Source organism: Sciurus vulgaris (assembly GCF_902686455.1).
Source record: "Sciurus vulgaris genome assembly, chromosome: 7".
NCBI classification, from domain to species: domain Eukaryota; kingdom Metazoa; phylum Chordata; class Mammalia; order Rodentia; family Sciuridae; genus Sciurus; species Sciurus vulgaris.
This window is the reverse complement of record NC_136467.1, coordinates 22,165,546-22,193,249: the sequence shown is the minus strand read 5'-3', so window position 1 is coordinate 22,193,249 and position 27,704 is coordinate 22,165,546. Positions and strand designations below refer to the sequence as shown.

At 40.7% G+C, this 27,704-nt stretch overlaps 1 protein-coding gene across 11 annotated transcripts in view; it reads left to right on the top strand.

Moving 5' to 3' along the window:
* Nucleotides 1–27,704, top strand: part of PHACTR2 (phosphatase and actin regulator 2) — a gene marked incomplete at its 3' end in the record, with an annotated part of 255,283 nt that overhangs the window by 133,635 nt on the left and 93,944 nt on the right. For all 11 annotated transcript variants that reach the window (XM_079146842.1, XM_079146841.1, XM_079146849.1 and 8 more), the window contains exon 2: nt 26,851–27,018. In XM_079146842.1, coding sequence (XP_079002968.1) covers nt 26,851–27,018 — 168 coding nt within the window. The remainder of the gene's footprint in view (nt 1–26,850; nt 27,019–27,704) is intronic.

Below are 27,704 nucleotides of genomic sequence, written 5' to 3'. Positions count from 1 at the left end.
ATACACATACACCCAGACCTAGCAGTTACACTTCTAGAAGTATATTGTAAAGGAAGTCAGTCATGTGTTGCTCACTGGAACAGTGTTTATCAAAGCCAAATGTTGGAAATAACGTAGTAGTCAAATATCAAGAGCTTTATCAAGTTAATTCAGATACAGTCAAATAATAGCATAAGTCATTTTAAGAAGATGTGCATAAAAGTTGAAAAAGGTGATTTTCATGATAAATGACATCAAAATGTAAAAAAGTAGGCTTCAAAGTAATAACAATTTCCTTTGGAGATTGTGTGGCAGCTGTGGCCTCCTTCTGTTGGTCCCAGCCAAGGTTATGGCATGCAGTACTCACCTAGGCCTCCACGGAATTAAAGACTGTGACCCATTACCGTCACTGCTTGTCCCCAGCTATGTGAACTCTGAGCTTTAACTTCAATGGCTAGTTTTCAACTACCTTGTAAATTCAATGATAAAAACAGAAACATAGGTCCTAATATAGCCATCTTCCTTAAGGTTCAGTTTTCTCCTTAGTATGTTTGATAATAATTAAAATGTTGCTCACTTTTTTTTTTTTTTTTGTTCCGTGGATTGAACCCAGGGTTGCTTGACCACTGAGCCACATCCCCAACCCTTTGTGAATGTTTTATTTTGTGACAGAGTTTAACTAAGTCTGTAGAACTTTGCTAAGTTGCTGAGGCTGACCTGGAACTTGGCAATCCTCCTGCCTCAACCTCCTGAGTTGCTAGGGTTACAGGTGTGCGCCACCACACCAAGCCAGTCTACTCAGTTTTTCTTTTTTTTTATTTATTTTTTTATTGTAAACAAATGGGATACATGTTGTTTCTCTGTTTGTACATGGAGTAAAGGCATACCATTTGTGTAATTATAAATTTACATAGGGTAATGTTGTTTGATTCATTCTGTTATTTTTTCCCTTCCCCCCCACCCCTCCCACCCCCTCTTTTCCCTCTATACAGTCCTTCCTTCCTCCATTCTTGCCCCACTCCCTAACCCTCACCCTAAACCTAACCCTAACCCTAACACTAACCCCTCCCACCCCCCATTATGTGTCATCATCTGCTTATCAGCGAGATCATTCATCATTGGATTTTTTGAGATTGGCTTATCTCACTTAGAATGATATTCTCCAATTTCATCCATTTGCCTGCAAATGCCATAATTTTATCATTCTTTATGACGGAGTAATATTCCATTGTATATATATACCACAGCTTCTTTATCCATTCATCAATTGAAGGACATCTAGGTTGGTTCCACAATCTGGCTATGGTGAATTGAGCAGCTATGAACATTGATGTGGCTGTATCTCTGTAGTATGCTGATTTTAAGTCCTTTGGGTATAGGCCGAGGAGTGGGATAGCTGGGTCAAATGGTGGTTCCATTCCAAGCTTTCTGAGGAATCTCCATACTGCTTTCCAGAGTGGCTGCACTAATTTGCAACCCCACCAGCAATGTATGAGTGTACCTTTTTCCCCACATCCTCGCCAACACCTATTGTTGCTTGGGTTCTTGATAATCGCCATTCTAATTGGGGTGAGATGGAATCTTAGGGTAGTTTTGATTTGCATTTCTCTTATTAGAGATGTTGAACATTTTTTCATATATCTGTTGATTGCTTGTACATCTTCTTCTGTGAAGTGTCTGTTCATTTCCTTAGCTCATTTGTTGCTTGGATTATTTGTATTCTTGGTGTAGAGTTTTTTGAGTGCTTTATATATTCTGGAAATTAGTGCTCTATGTGAAGTATGAGTGGCAAAGATTTTCTCCCACTCTGTAGGCTCTCTCTTCACATTACTGATCGTTTCCTTTGCTGAGAGAAAGCTTTTTAGTTTGAATCTATCCCAGTTGTTGATTCTTGTTTTTATTTCTTGTGCTATGGGAGTCCTGTTAAGGAAGTCTGATCCTAAGCCAACAAGGTGAAGATATGGACCTACGTTTTCTTCTATAAGATGAAGTGTCTGCTACTCAGTTTTAAAGAAAGAAAATAAGCAGCCATTCAAGCATTATCTACTTCCCTTTGGTCCATAGCTCTTCAGGTCTGGTCAGTAAGTAAAGTCACAAATATATTTAGTTTTATCTTCAGCAGTGTGAAAACATAGTAATGGATAGGCAGGTCAGATTTCATCTATTGCCCGTTTAAATGCAGTTTAAGAAAGAACATAAACCTTATCGTCGTCCTATAATTAAGCCTCTTTATTTCAAGTAGAAGAAAATGTCTAACATGTTTACTTTTCCCAGGGGACTTTAATGTAACAGGCCAACTGCTAGTCTTATTCTTGGGAGAAAAGATTAATATTTAGTGAAGACTCAACTGATGTAAAAGTGATATTGAGGTAAAAATAGTCTTAAGAAAATAAATAACTTCTTTTTCCCTCCTCTCCCCCATCTGAAGTAGGGGAACAAAAAACAAAAGCCGCAGAGGGAATGGGCAAATGACATTACTTACCCAAAGGTTGGTCTGACCATTATCAGTTATATTTATAAACTACCCCTTCGTTTATTTTCATTTCAAGGAACTGGATATTTTTACTCACATAAACCTTCTGGCAAGTTTAACACTGTAGCCTTTAAACACTAAGGAAATTTGGGTTGCCAAAGGGAAGGCTGAAGTGCTATTTTGTTTAAGAATATCTTGGAAAGCTGTGCTGGTACTGCTTGGTGGTATATTCCTGCAGGCCAGCTTGTTTTTATGAGGGGATCTTAAGAGGCAGAAAGAGTGGCCTCTTTATCCAACAGGCGGCTACTAAGCTATGGGTATTGTGGGTAAGGTGCTGTGCTGATCTGTGGGGGAAGGTTCAAAATCACACCTAGGCCCTGCCCACAGGTCTGGGACTAGCAGATGCTTAGTGGAGATGAGCAGGAAGGAATGGGAATTCAGGGGACAGCTAGAGAACTGTGGAGACAAAATCAGAGGGTCCGAGGGGATGGGTCTGCCTGCCACATGCAGCAGAGATTTCGCAGACAGAGATGGAAGGCGGTGCCACAGGAATCCAACAGGGCTAAAGGAACACTTGATTTAGGACAATGGCTGGAGAAATGGGAGTATGTCACCCAGATTTGTGAGCCTGCCACTCTGTCTCTCTCTGAATTGTAGGTTCAGATCTGCAACTGATTGCTGGATAGTTTTGTTTGAATATTTCATGGGCATCTCCACGGTAAACAAACATCTCTAGTTCTAAACAAAAGAATTGGTTTTGAACCCCAATCCAGTGCTTCCCTTGACTTTCTGCATTTCACCAAATGATTCTCCCAGCCACTCACTTATTCTAGCCAAAAATCCAGGAATCATCCTGTGGTTTTCCCTTTCCCCTCCACATCGATCCATCAGCATGTCCTGTTCACTTTGCCTCCAAAATATATCTCAAGATTATTCTCTTCTTTCTGTCTCTACTGTCCCCAGCCAAGCCCTGGCCATCCTTGGTCTGGACAACGGCAGAGGTTTCAGATGGTCTCCTGCTTCTGGTCCTACCCTTCTGCAGTTCATTTTCTGCACAACAGCTTTAGTAATTCTTCAGAGCATAAATCATGTCACTTCCTCACTCTAAACCTTTGTGTCTTCTCATTCCCTTTAGAATGAAATCCAGATTTCCCAGTCTGACTCTCAGGGCTCCACATGATCCTCCATGATCCCTGCCCACCTCTGTGACCTCATCTCCCACCACTTTGCCCCAAGTTCCCTTTCTGATGCTACAATCTTGGCCTTTTTCAGTCCTCATGTCCCATGGACTTCTGTAGTTGTGGCTCCTGTTGGAAACACTCTTCCCTTGACTCCTTACCAAACTGACTCTTTATTCCCCCTCAGGCATTTGCCCCTGATGGAGAACTTACCTGCCCGCCCCTTTAGAATAGCCTGCAGCTACAGCCCTCTGCACCCTCAGCACTTATCACTCAGATTATCTCATTTTATGGCTTCCTTCATTAGAACTTAAGATCCACCCGCTGGGGGACATCGTCTGTCTTATTCACCAGTGTATCATCCATCTACTTTTTCCAACCCAGATGCCCGACACAAAAACACTGTCAAATAAATGAATTGCTCTGTTTGGCTGGGTCCTATATTAGCAGAGCGGTGAGAACTGAGTAGAAAGTTAGCAGCATCCAAGAAATGGCGAGTGGCTGAGGCCAGTTCTTCAGTATTTACCCCTGGTCTCTAAATGACATGGTTACATGGCCACTTATTGACTGTTCAGCTCCACACATTATCTGCTCACCTCACAGGATGGAAAGCTGGAGATGTGACTCCCCTTGTCTCGCTGTCCCAACCCCAGTCCCAGCTTTCCTGTCCTGTTTCCTGGTCTTCCCAGTGTCTGGGCTGCACTGTGATCAGCCCAGTGTCCGTGTAACTGTAAGAGCTAATGACAGTCCCGAGCCCGGTTGTGAGCCATGGTTGCTTTTACTTCCCGACACAGCTTCTGTTCCCCTGACCTTCCTCTGCATCTGCTTGCTTGGGGTCCCCACCTTTGTCAGGTTACGTACATCTCTTTTCAATATGTTCAGACGCTGGGTTCTTCTTTGGAGTTCATCTGAGCAGTTTATCCCTGGTCTTTGCCCTCTTCCCGTTTGGACTGGATTCTCTCTAAGCTGCTGTCCAGCTGTTGCTTGGGATCTCTCAGCACCCCACCCTAGAGTTCCTTTCCTTTCACTTCCTTCTTGTGTTGATTCTCCAGATTGCTGGATCCCACATCTTTTTTTTTTTTTTTTTCTGGATATATTTCCTTATTTTGGCAGAGCACACGGGAGCATCTTGAGAAAGGCTCCTGGGGCATATATTTTTTTTTTTGATTCCTTGTATTAGAAAGTTCTTTTCCTCTGGCTTCATGCTCGGTTGATAGCTTGGCTGGATCATAAGGTAGAAAAGCAAACTTGCTGTAATAAGCACAAACCGCCGCCATCACTTACAATTAATCTTGATTACCATTTTCCCCGATGTGAAAGACCTTTTTTTTCTTTAATTTCTGTAGCAAATTGCTTTTTAACTCATTTCAAAAGACTCTCTTGGACGATTGTCACACAGGATCTCAACTTTGACCTGGCTTGTTGCACTCGCCTAAAAAACATTTTATGAAAGTTTAAAAGTTTTGTGGGGAAGTAGACTAATTTAAAAAATATGTTTGCTGTAATATTAATGTGCTGACATTTTTAAAAAGATTTAGTATTTAAGGTCTGCATAGAATAACTGTAGTTTTCCTATTTTTTGTATGTGTGTGTTTTTATTTTAATGGTACATTCACTTTTCAGTATGCATATCCCAGTGGAATTTTGGGGTGTTTAAACTCTGGGGTGAAATTTCACAAATTTATGCAATTGTGAGAATTACCTACTGTGCTTGTCAAAAATACCGATTTCAGGGTTTCATATTCTAGATCAGCAAAATGAGAATCTTCTGGAGAGGGACCTCAGAATGGTTTTTATAATCATTCCAGAAAATTCTTAAAATGAGACACATTCTCTGGAAAATAAATTCTAGAATAGCAGTATTTTGAAAATGATGAAAATTTTACTTTACTAACTGCCTTTCTCTTTCCTAGAGGTAAAAGTTACAAAGTGTTCAATTCAGAGCCTGATACTCTGTACCGAAAGCACTGTTGAATTTGGCCATTAGTATTAACTTTCCATGAGCAAATATTCCCCTTGTCAAGAATTGCTTTGGGATTCTGGCATAGTCTCATCAGAAAACTTTTTGCTGTACGTATATTTCATTAATATTGTTAGCAGCAAAATAAGTCAGTTCCCACAGCAACCAGGTCTGAAGTAACCATGTGACATTGGAAAGTGAAGAAGTCATTACGGATAGGCAGTGGTCTAGGGAAGGGCCACAGAATCTCTGCCTTTTGCTTTTCTAGAGGCTGCTGTGAGCTTCTTCTGAGGTGGCTGCATGCCTTGCTTAACAGAGGAACCAAAGTCAAAGACCATGGCGCAGAGATGAGAACAGGTGTTTCATTATGAGTGGGAGGAGCTGTAAGAAGGATTTTAATAAAATATATTTCTAGAAAGGAGGCTGAGCCCTTTTCCCTTATGGAAATGTGGGCAGCATTTTCTGAAAACTCCAAAAGGAAGCAATCATTTCTTTAAAAATTCTTTTCATATGTTCCTTTTTAAACAACGTGTGGCTTTTTATTTTTACCTCTGTACTTCAGGGGACTTTCCTTTCAATTTTGTGCCTCTTTACAGTACACAGCCCAGTGTGAAGTAAATTCCATTTAGTCTTAATTGGGTCTCTTAAAAGCTTTTTCAGAAGAGTTGCTAAGCCCCCTGTGAAAGGTCCCTGTTTGGTGTCTGAGGTGTGCACTGAACACTACGTGGAGCAGGGAAGCCACCAGGACCGGGGGCGGCCTCATGGGATGACTCAGGAGTGTTGTCACCAATTTCTTCTATTCGAGGAATTTTGTGTTTCTCCAAATGTCTTCCACATCTGTAAAATTAACTTGTGCTGACCTGCCAACCTGTTTCTGGAAGAGCTGGGTGAGGACGGAGACTTGGAATGAACCAGGACAAGTTAACCGAGCCCATGCTGACTGTTCCTGTCACCCCGCAGAGCTGTGCTGCATCTTCCTGGCCTCCTGGGGCAGGCCCTGGGCACCTGTGCACATCCAGTGTTCTGCTGCTTGGAAGGGACTTGACTGCCAGTTTTAAAATGCAAACATGAAAAGACTGAAACCAAACATGAGATGTTAAAAAGAATTTAGAAGCGGACTCTTTTTTAAAAACTGAATTCCCTTCACTCATCCAACCACAGCTTGTCAGGACACGTGTATGCCTCATTTTGCAAGCGAGGACATTTTAATTTAATAAAGCCATTTAAAGTTTTCGTAGCAGAATGCTTCAAAGAACCTCTCTTTTTCTCTCTTTTAAGTGGGCTGAGGGTTAGTTGAGGTTGAAAGCCATGTACATTTTCATTTCGCTTTCCACATACTGATAAAAACCTTGATAGACTAGAGTGAATGTCCGTATCGGTCGAGTAGGGCTGCTGTAACAAAGTACCCCAGTCTGGGTCACTGAAAAACAGAAATTCATTTTCCCAGAGTTCTGGAGTCTGGAAGTTCAAGATCGATGGGTCATCAGGGTTAGTTTTTGCTCAAGCCTCCTTTGTTGGCTTGTAGATGGCCCCCTTCTCTCTGTGTCCTCACGTGGTCATCCCTTTGCACCCAAATCTGTGTCTGAATTTCTTCTTCTTACAAGGATCCCAGTCCTTTTGGATGACCTCAGTCTACCCTAATTGCTTTTTTAAAGAGCCTGGATCCAATTGTGGTCACATTCTGAGGTACAGGGGCGCTCGAGCTTCAACATATGAATTTGGGGTGGGGAAGGATACAGTTCAGCCCACCGCTTTGATCTTAAAACCAGTGTACAAACAAGGATGCATAGACATGTCGATCCATTGTCTTCTTTAATTTCCCCCCTCGACCTTTTATAGCCTCTTCCCACTCAGCCACTGTGTCCTGCATTCAGCAGACATGAGGTGAATGAGAAGATGCATGGAGGTGACTTTCAGCACTGGAAATTAGCCAGTGTCACTAGGCAATGCCACTTAGAAAGTAAAGTCCAGGATGTAAGGAGCATATGGGGCAAAATTAGAAAATGATACATGTGAACATCATGTTTCAGCTATAAATTACGTAAGAACTGGTGAGCAGTATCTTGTGATTGAGTAATGCTGTGAAGAAAACCAATAATAGTTATCAGGATTCCAATCCTAAGCCAGGCACCTATAACTCCAGCTTCTTGGAAGGCTGAGGCAGAAGGAAGATACGTTTCAGGCCAGCCTGGGCAACTTAGTGAGACCCTGTCTCAAAATAAAAAATAAAAATGGTTGTGGGCATAGCTTAGTGGTAGAGCACCACTGGGTTCAATCCCCTGTACAGCTAAAAAAAAGTTTCAATTCCATTATTGTGGTCAGTAACTGTGTATGTGCCGCTTGACTGGTTTTATAATCTTCTTTGAGGTCTTTGGATGTGAGGCATTCTGTTTAGAAAGTGTGTTCCCACATGTCACTCTGTGCATCTCTTTCCTTTTCTGTGTTTGGTTTTTCTTACCCTGTATGCTTTCATTGTCTTAGGCATGTTTGATACCCAGCAGAGTGACATGTCTCTTCACAAAGAGCTGCTAAAATAAGAAAGAAAATGAATAGGGATGCTTGAGAATGATGGTGTTTAAACACCTGTCAGAGTAAAGCCAGAACAAGAACGCTCTTGCCAGAAAATGTAGCACATTCACTGAGACAGGTGGGTAGTTCAAGATGACTCACGTGTGGGTAAATGCATTTGTGTTCTGGCTGTACATATTATCAGACACCTAAGCAGGCTTCCCACGATGGCTTCCTATCTCTTGTTAAATTTCATGGAAACTCTTAATGGGGACAGTTGGTGGTCAGTTTGGGTGCACTGTTGACATTGTCACAAGAAATGAAGGTAGTGATTTAAAAGCACATTCACCTCCAATTTATTTTCAGTGCTGGGGATTGAACCTAGGGCCTTGTGCATCCTAGGCAAGCACTCTACTGCTGAGCTGCAATCCCATACTTCAAAATCCCTTATTTAAAAATAGAACATGTCTAGCAAGCCATTTAAGCCCCGAAGTAAGATTTGGGTGCAGCAGAGTCTAGTGATCTTCATTCCTTTGGTAAAAGGATTCGAAATCCCCCAATAACCTCAGAAATTAATTTTATAGCATCTCTTGGACCAGGAGTTCCTAGAAATAAGTTAGACCTTGACATGACTGAGATGCAAAGCATTCTCCAAAAGCTGCGTGCAGGACCCAATTCTTTTGGGACCTGATCTGAATCCAGATAATGATGAGGCGGACGTGGGGTGAGGGTGTGAGAAAGTCTTAGCCAAGCTTCCATGCCTATTAGCTGTGCCTCTGTCGTTTTAGTCTTTTAAGACATTTTGCAGATCAGAATATGCTGAATATTCAATCTAAGGAAGGTTAAAAGTCACAGAACATTGGTGTTCCTCCAAGTGAGAACGCTTCACTTGGATCCAAGACCGTATTTCAGATTCAAAACTTACTGTCATAAGGGCTACAAATGAAGTCTTACTATATAGGATGGAAATAACTGTAAAAATTTAATTAGCAATTACTTGAGGTTTTGCAGCCTTATTTTTATTGCTTGGTATTCTAGTCCTGGGGGCAGAAAGAACACAAAAATGGATCATAAAAGGGAAGGATACAGAATAAACCAAAGTCACTTTAATAATGCTTTCTTAGCCAGTCTCCCGGGTAATGATTCTTGTAATGCCAGATCCTTTTGGACTTAGCTGGCTACATTGAGTTTAACCCATTTTCCCCCCATCACCCCAGATAAGGGGAACCTATAAGAGATTTAAACTGAGGAACAAGTAACCACTTATGGTCACTTTGAAATAAATGCCTTTAGAGTTATATTCTTTTGAGAAAAATAATAGGTGAATAATTAGTGCATTTGAAAAAAATATGTATTTCCACATGTATATGAAAAATATAAAGGGTATATTAAGTTCTAGCTTATAGTTTCCAACCTATTTGAATACACCTCGTCAATTTTGTTGAAATACTTACAAGTTGAAAACTAGAAACTTAAAGGGCTAAAGGTGGTCTTAAATTGTCTGGGGTTGATGAAATCATGGATCAAAACTTTTTTTTTTTCTTTACAGATTTTGACACTAGGCATATTTGGAAATGCACAAAATGCAACTTCCTTTGTTTGGCAGCTGTAGCAACACACCTTATAAAATGCAGGCTTTTTCAAACCCCAAAGGCAACATCAACTTGTATCTGACTCCACGTAGACAGTTCCTAGTCAGATTCTCAATACAATCCATTATGCATGCAGCCAGACTTTTGAGTAAATCTTTTTTCTTTGCTCATTTTATTTTGCTCTTGCCTTTCCTCCCTCCCTCCTTCCTTCCTTCCTTCCTTCCTTCCTTCCTTCCTTCCTTCCTTCCTTCCTTCCTTCCTTCCTTCTCTCTCTCTCTCTCTCTCTCTCTCTCTCTCTCTCTCTCTTTCCTTTCTCAGCTACAAGCATTGAAAAATCCAGCAATTTCCCACATGGTAGGAAAGAACCAAATCCCTCATTCTTGCAGATGATGTCAACCTTCTTATTTGGTTCCTTCTCTTAATGAAGAGCATTCTGCTCTAGGGTGGTGGTATTTTCCTTGAGTGTTAGTTGGCCTGAGCGGCTCCTGGCTCTTGTCTTGAGGTCAGTGGAGGATGCCGGTGTGTGTACTGGGTGGGTTACAGGAGTCTATTTTCCAGGGTGTTTTTGTTTTCCTAAAGAAAATGTTTATCAAAGTAATTTCACTGCTGCATTGATTCAAATTCATGAATAATCCACCCTCTACTTTTATTTCCTAAACTCCTCGATCACCCCTTTTCCACTTACATATGTTATTTTATAATTATCTCTGGTAAGCCTAACCACAGTCCATTCTGTGCATGAGGAAGAGACCCTGAGACCCTGGAAGGTTGAATTAGGTTAACAGCGAGGAAGTAGAGGATCAGATCATTAAATTCATGTCTCTCTGGCCCTGGAAGCCCATGTTTTTTCTCCACAGTACTCACATGTCTGGGTATATATTAAAAATGAATATCTCTTATTTTCTAAGCATTCAAAGAATCATACTGCCCTGCCAAATAGCCAGAGAAATAAACAAAACACACCATTTTCTGACTACTCTGGAAGATTGAATATAGAAATACCTAAGTGTGAACCACCTCCTCCATTCCTGTCTGCTGCCTGGGAGATGCATCGAACAGGAGATGTTCAGTTCTCAGCTGAAGGGTGAGATGGGAGGCGTGGTGTGGTCTCTTTAGATTGGAACAAAAACGTGTTGCCGGTTGCCAGTCTTAAAGAAGGATTCCTAGTCATCCAGCATGTTATAGCACATGCTCAGCTGTTGGCCCACACTGAGCTACTACATGAAATAACTCTTTTACTTCTACCAGATTCTCCAGTATGGAGTGACTTGAAAGTCTAAAGCATTGATTCTCAGCCAAGAATCTATAATAATATTTAATCAAAGAATTTAATTTTAGGTTAAAAAAAAATACAGTTTTAATTAGGGAAAGGGAGAGGGCCCCGGGCGGGGAGGACAAGGGAGTAGAAGGTAGGATGGACGTGCTCAAGATGAGTATATTGCGTGTAAGGAAATGTCCCAGTGAAACTCATTAACCTGTACAGTTAATATGTGTTCACAGTAAGAAACAAAATAAACAAGAAAGATGCCATTTTATACTTTCTGTATGGTATCATAGTTTTTGAGAGATTCAAATTCTCAAGTGTGATGCCTTAACAAAAAATGGGAAAAAAAAACAAATACAAAATCAATTTGGCTTTCATTCCAGTGTAATTAGATAATCTCCTCTTCTGCTTTCTTTACTTTTCTTTTCTTCCTGAACTTCCCCAGTTAGGGGAAAGATGGTGAGGACAGGAGGCATCTGAGGTGCTTAACAGGAAGTATTGAGAAGGAACTGATAATGAGGTGGGTGGGCATGGAGTCACTGTTGAAGAACTTCGTGTTCAGTGCTCTTCACTGTGGGAAAACAGAAACTTCTCAAAAGATTACTGCGCATGTAAATTCTTCCAGCTGTTTTTCAATTATTTGTCTTTGATGAAGTGTCTTTAGATTCCATTGTAAGCAGCAATTAAGTGTTCGCTCACCTGAAAAATGTGTCACCCCGCCTGTACCATTCTCCTGAGTGTTAATCATCCTTCCTGCTGGCTTTGATAATTTCCCAATTTCAAACATTAGTGTTTGTTATATTATCTTTCAAAATGTTTGGAATTCTACAGGAAGGCACTGTTGGAAACAATTTCCTCCCTGTGAAAAGTCTAAAGACCTGCTTGAATAAATCATAGCCCAGCTAGGCCAGGCCCTGCAAATTATTGTCACACATTTACCTGTGATTTCGGTTTACATTTGGCAAATATTAATTAAGACTTTCTGGGGTGTAGGTTTAGTATGGGGGCATCCCCAGGATGGAAACCAGTTTGTCCCTAATCTCCTGGGACTCCTGATCTAGTGCAGTGATTATTTTTTCTTCATAATAAGACAGTCTCTGCCCCTACTTACTTAATTAAAACAATAACTAGAAATTATTGTTATGGTTTCTGGAAAAGTTAGTGAACTGCAACTAGCTACTTCTGAAGTTCAGTTATAGACTTTTTCCCATCACACTAGCACACATTCAACATTCCTTCAATATTAAAAATCTTAATAAAAATGATATGAGAAAAGAATTTTGGAATAAGCTCAGTGACTGGATGGCGTCCAGATTGGATTCAGAAGCTTTCCGAGTGGTGTGATACCCAAGTCCTGCTGGTGGGACTCGTTTCCTGGAAAGCTTGCTTAACACACATGCCGTTCTAAAGAAAGAACTAGAATAGGACATCCTGCAGGTGGGATCTCCTCAGTGACTACGTGGGAGAGGAAAATATGCAAAATCAACACTGAAGACATCATTATTATAAAATTAGTTTTTTAAAAACTAGTGGGATTATTTCTCTCTCAAGAGAGTTAGGTGTACAAACTAAGGAATGACAATCCTCAGTGACTTTTAAATGGTTTCCTATTTAATTTGAACAGGGTATCTCCACCTTTTAGGCAAAATTATGAAACTAGACTAAAACTCTGAAGCCCCGGAAGAATTTTACTCCAAATTTTTAATCATAATTTGGAGACCATTTGGTGCCATTCCTGTCACGGGAACTGTTTTCTTGCAGTCACCCACACTCTGCTGCCCACATCACACACGGTGAGTCTAGATTGGAATGAGGGTTGCTTGGCAAGTGTCATCCTCCATTATCGACCATAAGCCCCCAAGGGCAGAGATCAGTCCATGTAGACCCTTCTTCACAATGGTTGCTCAGTAAATTAATTGTGACTGAATGCTTCCTTTCCACAGTAAGCACATTTTTCTGCATCATCATCTTTTTGTAGATTTCTTCATCTTCCTTGCCTTATCTGAAACTTGGCTGTCCTTGGTGCACCACTTCCCTGGTAGAGCTCTTTAATGGATGCTCTGCTGTCCTTTATCCCTTACGCCATAGACACCATCGACATGCCACCAGCTGCCTGGCGCCATTTCCCACCATCTTGTTCCAGGATCGTGCACCTCCTTAATTGAATTACATGCCCTCCTGCTGAGTGTTCTTGCTGCCATCTCCTGACTTCCTGGTCACATCTTCATATGCACCAGATGAGACTCAGGCTCACTCTCTCCTCATCACTCATCTCCCCATCTTGCTCTTACTCCAATGAACTCGGTCTCCATGCAGTCTCCACGTGGCTGGTCTGGCATCCTGGCTGGTAGAGTTCTGTACCCTTCTGCTCATCTTCACCCTCTCCACCCCTGAGGCTCTTTCTCCCCAACCCATAAACATGCATGAGTGTCCTTCACACTTTGTGAATTTTAAACAAACAGCAAACAGAACCTTTTCTTTTACTGGATCAAATTCAGTGCCAAAAAAAAGTTCAAGGTTCCTTATTGCGCAAAGCCCACTTGCTCCTCAATGTAATTGTTTCTCAGAGAATTTACCCCTGGCCCTCAACAGCTGCTTTTGTTTGGAAGATTCCACCAAACTTAACTCCAACTTTTTGCTAGTGTGTCAGTAATGCATTTCTGACTGTCTGTTGGCCCTCTTCCCTTGGATGTCCTGCCAACACCTGAAGTTCATGATGTCTAAACACGATCTGAAGGTCTTTCCTCTTGACATCCCACCACACCCTTGTGGAGGCTCAGGCCATGGAGTCCTCTGTGACTTCTCCAGGCAGTTCCTCAGACTCTTCCTCTGCAATGTCCCTTGGATCCATTCATCATTTTCAGTCCTTTTCCACTGCTCTTCTCCAAGTTCAGATGCCTGGGACGTTGCAGTCACCTCCTAACTGAACTATAAGGATATAAATCCGGGTGCTTTGGGAACGCCACTTGACAAACTGACATAAATTCTCCTCTGTGGAATCTCTCTCCCAGCATCCCGTTTTCCATTGTATATGCCTGCAGATTTCACCTCTGCCCTGGGGAGAGAGTCCAGAGTGCTACATGTGGCCACCTCTTCACAGAACCAGACGTGGGGACTTGGTGTGACTGCCATGGAACTGTTGGACACACAGACAGGGTTAGTCACATTATATGTAGATTCTCAGGGCTCTTATTTATCCGCCAGTCTTTTGACTTAAAGACAGTGGTTCACATTTAACGTGTTCTTTAATAAGATTTCTGTTATTCTCATCCTCTGTGGGAAATTTTTCATCCTTTGTGGAAAGTAAAATTTAGCCACTGACTTAAAAAAAATTGTGATGATTTTATTGGATTTTATTTTTACAATTATATGGAAGACCTGCCACCCTCGCTCCTGAAGTTTCTCACCTGTGCACACACTCAGCACAGACAGGGTGATCATTATCCTGACACAGATGAGCTGAAATCCTCTTTCAGGTGGCAAGCTGTCCACTAGGGTTATGCGTGGACTCTTCTTCCTTTTCACGGACACATACACCCTCCACACACCCCAGACCCTGGGAGTTGCCTCAAGGAGATGACCAGCATTCAGGGGAAGCGTGGTCGAAGTTGGTGGGCTCCTGTCTTAGTTTTCCTGCCTTCCTTGAGCTTCCCGTCATTCCTAGGCAGGGCCATCACTCTCTGTGGGGAGAACCCTTTGCTTGTCATGACAGCAGGACTTCAAATGCTGTCATTGTCACTGAAATTTATTTTCCGCTGTAAAGTGACCCTTTTTCCTACTCAGAGTTTCTTGAATCCCCGAACATGAGTGACTTTATTTAATCTGTTAAATATTCTGTAGCAAGTCTAGGGGATGTTGTTCATGTCAGTGAATCAGGATGTCCTACAGCTGCACAAACATACTCATTCTGCAGGCCTTTTGGCCACAAGTTTAAACTCTGGAATTCTCTGTCAGTACTTGCAGGCAGATGGAAGTCTTTAGTAGCTTCTCCCCTTTGGGGGTTTAGAAAGAATGACTGCCTGCGTTAGAAAAACAAGTTTAAAAATTGATAGCATCAAACTTCTAAAATTAATATTATGGTAAAGAAAGATTCTATACAATCAAAGGTGAATATAAAGTGAAGAGAATACTCTGCCTGTAACCAGCATATAATTAACTGTGTTGACACAGGACATTGTTGTAGAGAGCAAAAAAAGTACCTGCCCTAATTCTTCGGATTAGTCCAAGCAAGTGGTTGTGGGTAGAAATGAATTATTGTTCATTAGGGTTTATTTCTTGCCTTCTTTTAAAATAGAAATGTACTCTCACCCACAACCCTTCTCTCTATTTTATATAAGAACATTCTGGAGGAAAACTACTGAGTTTAAATCCTGCTTCCCAGCTGTGTGACCTTGGGCAAGTTGCTTGCTTTCTCTGAACTTCAATTTCCTCAACTACAGAATGGGGCTACATTAATAGCACTTACATCACAGGTTTGTGGTGATGATTAATGAGACAATATTCATGAAGCACTCAGAACAGGTCTTCATGTGATCTGTCAGATGATATACTCAACACAAAGCAATGTGAGGAATTATCAAATTGTTAAAGTTGGAAAGGCACTTAGAGATTATTTAACCTAGTCTCCTAATTTCAGCATTGAAAAATTAAGGTCCTTGCTCAAGGACATGGGCTAGTTAAGTAGTAGTGTTGGATCTAGGATTCAGCTCTCTTCTTGGCTTACAGTTAACCATCCCAGTTGGGTGGTCAAAATCCAGAACAATAACCCAGATTTATGGTCTGTCTGGATTGTGCAGTGTCTCCTCGCTTTCTGTTTTACAGTCTTACTGCTGGAGCAATGAGGAGGTACTGGTTCACCATGAACTGAGCTGTCATATTCCAATGAAGACAGCCTGGTGGAGGGGGACAGTGGCCTGATTAGGAATCAGGTGACCTGGTCTCTCGTTTCTGCCATTAGTTAACTCTTTGGGAAGCCATGTAGCCTTTTCGTGGCTTGGTTTTCTCCCCTGTAGGGCTTTTGTATATTGTCCCCTATAGGACAATGTGGAACTCCTGGATTAAACATGGCTGTTGTTCCCATTGTGGGTAACATTGAAATCAAGTGCTTTGGGAAATTACATTTGCTCAGAACTCCAGGTGCTGTGATATGCAGAATAAGAATATAATAAAGTTGTCTCTATTTATAGAAAATAAACTTCTTTTCCACCTTTAGTCTTGTTTACATGAGCTTCTAATTTTGCACAACTTCAGGGCAACCTCAAAAACTGGTGTAAAGGTATATTAGCTTTCCCAGAAACCTAGTAAGGGAAAGGAGGTATTATTTACATCTTCCAGGAAAAGACGGTAGTAATGATGTCCTCTCTTGAGAAAAGTTATGCAGAAGGGTCATTATTTTCAAGTACTCTGTCTTCTGAGGTCTTAGTCAGATAGCATTTTGATTTTGTAACTGGGTAGCTTTGCTTTGAAATACTCGCGTACTAAGATTAAGCTCCATAGATGAATCTCACAGACATTCAGTGAACGAAAGACACCAGAGTTTGTTGTGTGAGTCCACTAACTGAAAGTTCAAGGAAAGGTACAACAACTCTGCGGCGATGGAAGTAGTGGTGGGGTTGGGAATGGAGGGAAGCAAGTGGGAATGGACTGGGGAAAGCACAAGGAAGATTTCTGGAGCCTGGAAATGGTGTGCACCTTGTTCCGGATGGGTATTGCATATGCAGAATCATGGTTGGTGTGATACTACATGTACCATTCATATTGTACATGTTACAATATGTGTCTATCTATATGTTGTATTTCAAAAAAATTTTTTTGAAAATGCTGCATAGTATTAGTTGAGTTTTGTTTTTAACCTTTCTTGTGATACTGGGAGTGGAACCCAGGACTGCTCTCCCACTGAGCCACACATCCCCAGCCCTTTTTATTTTATTTTGAGACTGGGTCTCACTAAATTGCATGGCTAGCCTTGGACTTGCAACCCTCCTGCCTCAGCCTCCCAAGATGCCGAGATTACAGGTGGCACCCACTGCACCTGGCTCATAGTACTCATAGTACCAGTTTTAATGACACTGGGAAGTACTAATCTTATTGCAGGTCTCTTTAGAGAACTTCATAGTTTCTTTCAAGTTTAGAAGGGATGGAAATTGGTAAATTAGGATGGAAGTATGAATAGCAGCCTTATGAGAGGAGTCTTCCTCCAAGGGGAATAAAGTCCTTTCGTTATACACTGTTACAGCAATGTCTCTCACATCCTATTATGTTTCTTTATATTTAATTTAACTTCTGGTTTGCATTCTGTTCTTTTACTCTTGAGAATTTAAAAAGAGAGTAGCGAAATGATTTTTAAATATGTTAACAATGAGTGTTACCTTAATGCTAATTATTTTCAAGGAAATATCTACTGATTAAAGGAATTTTTTTCTGGGTCAGCTAAAATCATTTCTAATTCTAAAATTCTATTCTCAGATTTTTAAGTGGTGGTATTCATTTATATAGAAAAAGTTTAAAATATGCTTCAGTTCCTTTTAAGCATTTCACATTTGACCATTTCATATGTTCAGGACATGACTTTATAATTTGTTTGTATTTTTTCCATAAATATATGTCATGTGCTGATTCTGAGCAGAGCACTATGATAATGAGAAAGTGCTTCTTGGCATTACTTTAAAAGGTCAGCCATGCTTGGTCCATTCCCTGTGGGCCATCCCTTCCTTAACTTCCACCTGGAACTGCACTCATCTTCATGGCTCCAGTTCATGGCTCTCAGTTCCTGGGAAATATTCTTGAGACACCCAGCCAGAGTTCACTGCTTCCTCCTGGGAGCTACTCTGCTTCCACCTTTGTTCTTGGCTCACATCAGTGACCACTGGTCACATCTGCTTCCCTGATCACACTGTGAGCTCCTTCAGGGAGAGAACTGTGCTTTGCTGTTTCTGTGATTCTCCCGGATCTTGCAGGATGAGCTGGAACGCCAGTCGAAGCTAGCCTTGGAGAATAGTGGTGCAGAGGGCCATTTTAGAGATAGACAGATGTTACTTCTAATTCAGGCTTTACCACTTAATTCATTGTGCCACTGGAGAAAGATACTGAGGCATTATTTACTCAATAAATATTTAAGCTTTCTCATCTCAGAAATGGTACCTATCTCAAAGGTATTGTGAAAATTTGCATGAGCTAATAATGCAGGTAAGGTACTTTGTCCAGTTCCTGGCACATAGGAAATACTCATAAAAACATGAGCCACTGTTAATTCTGTGATGATAAAGTGCTCATAACTTCAGCTCTTGGGAGGCAGTGAAACCTGGATGGGTCAATGACTAGCTCATTGGTAGGTGCTGCTCCGTAGGCCTTCCAAGCAAAGCGCCGGTCACGGGGTTTCTGTTCCTGCATCTTACACTCCTCTCACATCCCTGGGAGTTCAGGCAAACAAGAACAAGCTAGGAAATGCATTCTAAATTGTTTTGTAGTAAACTTAAGTCCTTTAAATTGTCTTTTTTTTTTTTTTTTTTTTTCGCTTTGTTTTGATTTTGATGGTACTTGGGATTGAACCCAGGGATGCTCTTCCACTAAGCCACATTCCCAAGCCCTCTTAATTTTTTATTTTGAGATAGGGTCTCACTAAGTTGCTGAGGCTGGCCTGGCATTTGTGATCCCCCTGCATCCACCTCCTGAGTTGCTGGGATTACAGGTGTGAGCCACCAGACCCGCCTTAAATTGACTTTTGGTCCCAAATAAAATTTTATTATCAAAAAGAGTTCAGTTATGTAGAAATGAAGGACAAGGAACCTTTTTCTTCCCAGATTTGTTATTCTTTGTCAAGGATCACAGAACATGATGTTAATTCCTGTGCATGAGTGTGTGTGTGTAATCTCCTCTCTCTGGTGTGATCTCACCATAACTTGGTGAATATTTCCCAAAGTTGCAACCTGCCTATTGTCTGCCCTTCTACGAGATGTTGACTATCACTTAACTTTATTTGGGTTTATCACATACTCGAAAGTGTTGAAGTAGAAATATGGTGACCTATAAATGTTCTCTTCATGATGAACTATTGGGAACTGAAAGTATTCATCAAAGCGGGTCTGGAGGGAAAATTAGGTAGCCCTGAAATGTGGAACTTTCCCATACCCCTTGGAGCAGAAATCTTTAATCTGAGCACTCCTCAGGTCTCTCAGGGCAGTATGTTGGCCCCTCAGAATCTCTGAAGTCTTCACACTTCTTTACCTCCATGCTGGCTGATGCCACATTGTACAATAGAAACTCTCTCTTGGAATTGTTTCAAACTTGCAGAAATGTTGAAAAGGTAGTACAGGAAGTTCTCATAAGCTCCCCACTTACTTTGTGCTGTTGCTGATATGTATATGACACATTTGTTACATCAAGGAACAGACATCGGTACTGACCCGCTAGCTAAACTGCACAGTCTGTTAAGATCTCCCTAATTTTCCCCTGATGTCCCTTTGTTTGTTCCAGGATTCCATGAAGCAGGCCACATTTTTGTCCTCACGATTCCTTAGCCTCCTCTGGTTTGTGCCATTTACTCAGCATTTCCTCATTTTAAATGACCTTTTGAAGTATGCTAGTGGGCATTTTGGAAATGCCCCTGTTTAGTGTTGTCTGGTGTCGTTCTCCGATGACCCTGGGGGGTGGTATTTGAGGTGCTGTTCTCATCTCGTCATATCAGCTTATCACTGATGTTGAACTTGATCACCTCGAGGAGGTAGTGTTTGTTGGTGTTCTTTGCCATAAAGTCATTCCTTTTCCCCATTTTTCCATACTGAACTCTTTGGAAGGAAGTCACCACGTGTAGCCCACATTTAAGGTGGGAAATTAAGCACCACCTCCTTGAGAAGGGAACATTTGTATAAATTATTTGGAACTCTTCTATACAGATATAAATCTTGCTCCCACACTTATTTCTTTATTCAGTATTTATTTCTTATCAACATGGACTCATAGATATTTATTTTATACTTTGGGTTATAATCTAATACTATATCATTTATTTTGTTTGCTCAGATTGTTCCACCTTTGGCCTTGGGGACTGTTTGAACTGGCTTCTGTGTTCCTTTAACAGACTGCCATTGCAGTGTTTTGAGTACTTCCTTACTTTCCGGCACTGTAAGATACTGCGAGGCTCATCTGTCATATTCCCTGTTCCTCTTATTGAGACTGCTGTTAGAAACTATGTTAGTCAGCCTTCTGTCACTGTGATAAAATACTTGAGATAATCAACTTAAAGGAGGGAATGTTTATTTTGGTTCAGTTTTAGAGGTTTCAGTTCATAGCTGACTCCACTGCTTTTAGGCCTGTGGTGAAGCAGAACATCATAGCCTAGAGGGTCTGGTGGAGCAAAGTTTTTGATCTCATGGTGGTTTGGAAGCAGAGAGGAAGTAGAGGAAGGGGCCAGGGACAAGATATACCCTTCAAGGGCACACACCCAAGGACCTACTTCCTCCAATGGGCCCTGCCTCCTAAGTTTCTACCACCTTCCAGTAGCACCATCAGCTAGTGACCAAGCCTGGAATAATCCAGATCCAAACTCTAACAGAAACCAAGATCTGAGTCCTGCATGTGCTCATTGCTAGTGGGGTGCTGTTGCTTCCAGTTCCTCTGAGAAGACAGAGCTAAGAAATACATGTGTGGGTGTGCTCAACAGAGTACATACACATATCTCCAGTCTCTCTCTACTCTTTCTCTAGCCGGCCTCGCATGAGTTCATACACATGTCTTCAACTGTACTTGGTGCCACATGGATCATTGTGGATTCCGCCACTTACCTTGGCTCTCCAGCTGGGAGACACTTGGCTCCCACTTTCAGCTATCCACTTATGATTTGTTGGATCTGTCTTCAGATCATTAGTTTCAGGATTTCTAACCTCTACCTCTCAGTTTTCTTCTTTTATTCTTTTGATTTTTCTCTCTCTCTTCTCCACTGGCCACTTCTCTTACTCCCTCAAAGGAAGCAGTTTGGCCCAACCCATGTCAACTCTAGTAAGAGAGAAAGTAAAGATCTCCTTTAAGAGTGCAAGGTGAGGATAGCCCCTTGGCTGCAGTCTACTCTGCAGTGGCTCACAGCATCGCTTCACCGTGACTGTCTACCTTGGATCCATGCCCAGAGCCAAGTACCTTGTGTATGACAGCACACATCCTAAGCCATTGTTTCAGTTGAGAGACCTCCTGTGAATGTGGGAAGTCAAGTCAGAGCTTCCCCTTTTATTGCTTATGATGTGTGGTCTTAAAGGGGTAAGGGGCAGAATTATAATGGAAACATACTAGAGCTAGAAATAAAAAAATAAAAATAAAATGCTACAGTGATAATCTTTATGTTTTATGAGCATAATAAATTCCAAAGATAATCACACACATTTAAAAAAAATAATAAAACAGCCCAGAAACCATATTTTTAAGGAAATAAAGGTTGGTTTTCTTGTTTCTTTTTTTGACTTTCTTAAAGCACACAGTAGGGCAGGGGGCTATCAAAGCATTATTTACCACACACAATTTCTCTTTGTTTTTGTTATTATTGGACTTTAGAAATGTACTTGCGTTTACCTCCAAATACTTAAGGATATTTAGAGAAAATTGAGACCATCCTTACCATTTACTTATTTCTGAGCCTGCACCAGGTCAGTACCAGGAGGTCTTTTACTGGGGTTCTAGTTCTAAATGATCTTTTAACTACAAAATCTGTGATATGGAATAGTATGCCACATCTCTCACTTTCTCAGTGACTAAAATAATCGTGTGTGCAGAAAAATGGATATCCAAAATATAACATTAAATATCATTTTAAAAACTATAAATTCTCACATTAAGTACATTTACTTTCCTAAAAAGCCCGGTCACTCAGTTCTCAAATCTCAAAAGGGACAGTATTCAAATCTATAGTTTATTTTATATGATAATTATCTAGCCTCATTTATCTTTTGGCCTACATGATCACCTTTGCACTGAGACTGCCTAATAGATGAATTTCTTTTTAAATGAAAAATAAAATCTGCATGTATTCTCTGAGTTCTTACCAGTGGATGATGTGGGCTTATTTCAGCAAGAAAATAAATTGAGGTATATGTGTCATTTAAGATTTTTTACATTCACCACATGCACATCTCACCATCATCATCACATCGATGTTTATAGCAGCTCAATTCACAGTAGCTAAACTATGGAACCAACCTAGGTGCCCTTCAACAGATGAATGGATAAAGAAATTGTGGTATATATACATAGTGGAATATTACTCAGCTTTCAAGAAGAATGAGATTATGGCATTTGCTGGTAAATGGATAGAACTGGAAAATATCATGCTAAGCTAAATAAGCCAAACCCAAAGAACCAAAGGCTGAATGTTTTCTCTGATATGAGGATGCTAATTCACAATAAGGGAGTGGGGAGCTAGGGAAGAATATAGGTACTTTGGATTGGACAGAGGGGAGGGGACGGATAGTAGGAATAATAGTAGAAGGAATCAGATATTATAATGCTATGTGCATATATGATTACATAACCAGTAACTCTACATCATGTACAACCAGGAGAATAAGAAGTTATATTCCAGGGCTTGGGTGAGGCACTGGGTTCAATTTTCAGCACCACATATAAATAAATGAATAAAATAAAGGTTTATCAACATCTAAAAAATAAAGTTATACCCCATTTATATATGATGTGTGAAAATGCATTGTACTGTCATGTAAAACTAATTAGAACAAATTTGAAAAAGTGTATTATTTTAAAAAAAGAATAAAAAATAAAAAATAGAAAAAATAAAAATGTACATCTCTGGCATGAAAAGGAAATTTCTCATGAACCACTCCGATAACATAAAAATGGATCAAAATTAATATTGAAAACAGGAAATTTCCACTTTCATCTAGGATACACCTGGCAATTTGTTCTTCTCTGTGTGTAAGTGCAAAATTCATTAGACTTACGTTGGAAAAATTTATAGAAAGTTTCAAATGTGTTTTAATGATAAATTGATTTAAAAGAAAAATTATAGAAATATTGATGACACTACCAGTATCCTGAATGTGCAGAAAAAAGAAAAGTTAATATTCAGCTGATTGACTCAAAAATAGTTGACAGCCCTGTTCACTTCCCTGCGTTTTGAGAAGGACAGTGGCATTTTTTGGCATTTGGGGTATACCAGGGACTGAACTCAGGCACTTGGTCACATCTCCAGCCCTGTCTTGTATTTTATTTAGCGACAGTTTCTCACCGAGTTGCTTAGCCCCTCTCTTTTGCTGAGGCTGGCTTTGTACTCGAGATCCTCCTGCCTCAGCCTCCCGAGCCGCTGGGATTACAGGCATGCACCACAGTGCTCAACCAGCACAGCGGCATTTTGACTAACTGTGCCGTCATATGGTCTCCAATTGCAGATGTGGTTCACTGAAATAGCACAGCAATTATAAAAATCACAAGTGAATTCTATTTAATCAGGGAAAAGAGATGTGTACGTGTGCGCGTGCGTGTACTGGGTGGGCACTGGGATCAGCTCAGGCCCTTGACAGACCTGAGATAACAATTATGCACCATCTAGAAAGGCAATGACCTTTGGACTTCTTACACAGTCAAAATTTAACATTAAGACTTTCATTTTTCATTCCTCAACCACCTCACTCCATCTCTATACCAGCCACCTTCTGTGATCGTGGGAGTTATTTAATTTGGATTTTTAAAATTTATTTTTATTTACAGGAGAAAAAGAAACTGTTTTACTGATTCAGACAGAAAAGCAGGGTTTATGTGGTGGGTCAGGGAAACAGATGTATGGTTTGGAAGATCAAGTCCACAGTCCAGTGTCAGCAAATGAGAACTGGATGTTTGTTGTCAGAGATGAATTAAGGTAGAAATTTTAGTCCCACCGATTTGGAGTAGCCCTTAAATATTTTACAGCATTTAAACTGTTGAACATTAAAATCTTTTATGAGAGTACAGCGTAGAGTCTCATGAAGAAGAGAAGCCATGCACTCACACCCTCCCTGGTTGTTGCCCCCTCGTTCACAGAAGGCAGTTGGCAGGGGCCGCAGTGGAGATTTTTTTACTTTGTTACTGCAGCTTAGCTTCAAAATCCTCTAACCCTCTGCCCCGCCCGCACATCGCTGTCCGGTGAGTTACAGCTGAAGTTAGGGTTAGGACCCTCCCAGAAGAGGAGTGGGGCTGCCTCTCCAGGTGACCCTAGAAATGCATGCAGCATCTGGGTACCTCTGCCCAGATAGCACTCCTCACTTGGAGGAGGAATGGGGTTTATCCCTACCCATTTGGAAGGAGAACTCCCAAGGATTGAGACCTGATATCCATCCGTTGTCTTTTTCCATTCACTTTGAGATTTTCATGGTTCTTGGTATGTCAAGTGATTTTTTTTTTTTTTAAACTGGAACTTGAACTTCTTTGTAGTATGTTATGAGTGAGTCTCTAGGCTTCGTTGAAACCTGCTTTTATAGGCTTTGTCTGACACTTCCACAGCTGGGAAGCAGTGAGTGTCCCTTGTCACCCGCCCCCCCCCCCCCCATGGAGTTAAAAATCCATCTTCCCTACTTGTTCTCTGTTGGCACCCTGTGTATGGAGGTGGGGTCCTCATTACTGTTGGGTAGGGGTGGGACTGTCAGATACCCACATGGTCTCCAAGGACCCACACGGAGGAGGATCTTATTCCCAGTGGGCAGTGGTTTCACACCAGCCCAATACTGGGAATGACACTTGGTTATTCTGGGTGCTCCCTGGGATGGTTCCTTAGCAGATGGCAGGTGTGAAGGTCCTGGCTCCCCAGTTGGTCTTCTCTCACATGACTGGCAGGGGCGTTAGGGCTCCTGGTTAGGGCCTCCTGAGAGGACAAGTGTGGTTCCACCACTCAGCTTTTCCTGCATGGTGGTCACAGCCCTCCTCTGGTGCTTGACCACGCAGAACAGTTATCATGGACAGATTTTCTATCCTGCTGGACCAGTGGCTGGAGGGAGGGTCTTTTGACCTGAGCCCATTGGGTGTGTTTCTGGGTTGCTGGCTTCTTTAGCTGGGGTATGTAAGGCCAAAAGCAAACCCAGGGAGTCTCACCAACATGCTGGTTCTTGAGTTTTAAGGTCCCAGATCTGGCCACCTCTACTTCACCTTACACAGTCTTCTTACTTTTGTTAAATACATGACGTGGGGTCAGGGGGAGGTTAAAGTAATATTTAGCAAGACACATAGAAATAAGTAAGTGTACTCCGTCTTTCTGGAAGCAGGAACACTTGCTGGAAATTCAGCTTCTTTTTTTTTTTTTATAATTTGTTTTGCCCCAATATTTTATTATAAAAGTTTTTAAAACTACAGAAAAGATAAAAGAATTATACTTCCCACACATACCCACCACTTCCAGTTAGCACTTTTTTCTGTATTTTATTTTATTGCACATCTATCCATTTACTCATTTCATCCATTGATCCACTTGTGACTTCTGATGGATATGAGTACAGTTCATCTCTAATCACTTCAGCATGGATGTCATTAAGTTTATGGTTTTTCTAAGGCAAATGTTATATAAAGTGAAATGCACCATGTCGTAAATACCATTTGGTCAGTTTTGCATAATCCAACCACTGTCGAAACTCCGTCACCCCCAGAGATTCCCTCAAGCCCCTTTTCAATTCATTCCTACCTCCCTCCCATCCCAAGAAGAAACTATGGTTCTGATTTTCTTTGTTGTTGTTGTTGTTTGCCATTTTGTCATCGTCATTTGTTTTTGCCGTAACTTCGTTTTACCTGTTTTGACCTTTGTATAATAAATGGGACCACACAGCCTTCTCTCTCTGTCTGACCCTTTCAGCCCAATTTTTTGAGATGCATTCAATGCCGTTTGTGTCGGTGTCTTGATGCAATGGTGTTAGCAAGAGAAATAGGAATATAAGCTTCCTGCATCTTCCTGGAAGTGCAAGTCTTTGCTATTCAGTATTTATTTTTCCCCAATATTTTATTATGTGATGTTTCAAAAAATACAGAGAAGACAAAAGAATTGTACCTCCCCCACAAACCCACCACCTGGATCCAACGCTTAACATTTTGCTGTATTTAGTTTTATTGCAAATTTATCCATCTGTTCATTTTTTTTAAGTTGCTGAAAGCTATTTCATGGAATAAATAATGCCATAGTTTATCTATTCTGGGCTGCTTCTAATTGTTTGTCACTAAAATTTGGTAGTTAGGTTAATGTAAGTCATTGTTATCTCCCTTCTGTTTAGAACTTAGTGCAAGGCAACTTAAGATTTCATGCTTTCCTTCTGATTAAAAAAAAAGACAAAGGCATATAAAGATACGTTTGTCACACACAATACCCTCATCTCCCACATATTTCTTGCTGTTAATGATAGTTATCAGTTTAATTGAAGCTGAAAACATTTCTTTTCCCTTGTAACAGGAGCAAAAGATAGTTTTAGCATTGTAAAAATAGAATTTAGTTTCCTGGCATCAAATTGTATTTTGTGAAGGAGAAACCATGGTTTTAACTACACCATAACTGTGATATTCATTACTGAGAATGCCAAACTAGCCTCCAGAGGAACATCCTATTTCAGGAATACTTAGAATCCTCTATTTCTGCACAAAATATTGATGTGGTTGTTGCTGATGGATTCAGCTGTGTTTTGCAGATCTTCACTTGTCTGTCCCCACCTGTTATGTAAGTCTCTTGCTTTCTTATTTCTCAAGAATGATTACTTAAGAAGACTATAATTTCTGATTGATTGATTAGCTGATTGATATCAGGGGAGTCCTACCAGCTGTGAAATGAGACAAACTAAACTTTATGTGAAATTCAATTAGAGTAGGCACGATTGCTGTTAACAGTCCAGGAAGAGATAGATGATGCTATTTTAAACTTTCATTGAAGCCTTTCTCTGATTTGACTTCTCTTTTTACAGTTGATGGACTGGACAAAGCCTCTATAGCAAACTCAGATGGCCCCACAGCAGGTTCCCAGACACCTCCCTTCAAGAGAAAGGGGAAGCTCTCCACCATTGGTAAAATCTTCAAGCCTTGGAAATGGAGAAAAAAGAAGACCAGCGACAAATTCAGAGAAACCTCAGCAGGTATGAGTGTCTTAACTCTCTTGCAAGATGGGATAAATTGTTCCAATTTTTCAAAAGGTAGAAAACTGTATTTTGCAGATTTCTGTTCAGAAAAACATTCATATTTGGAATGAAATTATTCCATTTAAGGATGAAACAACTCAAGAGTTCTGATTTTCCCTATTTTTGTACTGACTTTGACTCTTTAAAATATTCTTGTTTTTAAATATGTATTTGTGACTTCATATAGAAAACTAAGGTGTGAGGAGGAAGAGGCAGAAGAGATGATTAGAGGTGAAATGTTACTTATCAATATTGTGGGGATCAGAGACATATTTCTGTACACGCTCACAGTGATATACCTATTTCCTATTTACTCAGTTCAGTAACACAGTCTTACTTGTTCATTAAAACTTCTAAATAGAGGGTTTTTTTTTTTATGTATTCTTTTTTCCCTATGGGCAAGAATTCAGTGGCTATATGAAAGAAAAGTGTTGCTATATTTATTATTTGATTTTGAATTTCCAATCTGTCCTTAAGACAAGTAAATGGTCTCTGTCCTAGGAGACCCATAATCCCACTGGTGTGAAAATTTGTGGATTTATTAAAATTAAGAATTACATTTCTTAGTGCCTTTCATATGGACTCATGGAGGAAATTGACTTTAAATCTCAGGCCAGATCTAAGCTCAATTTAGCCCAGTTTAG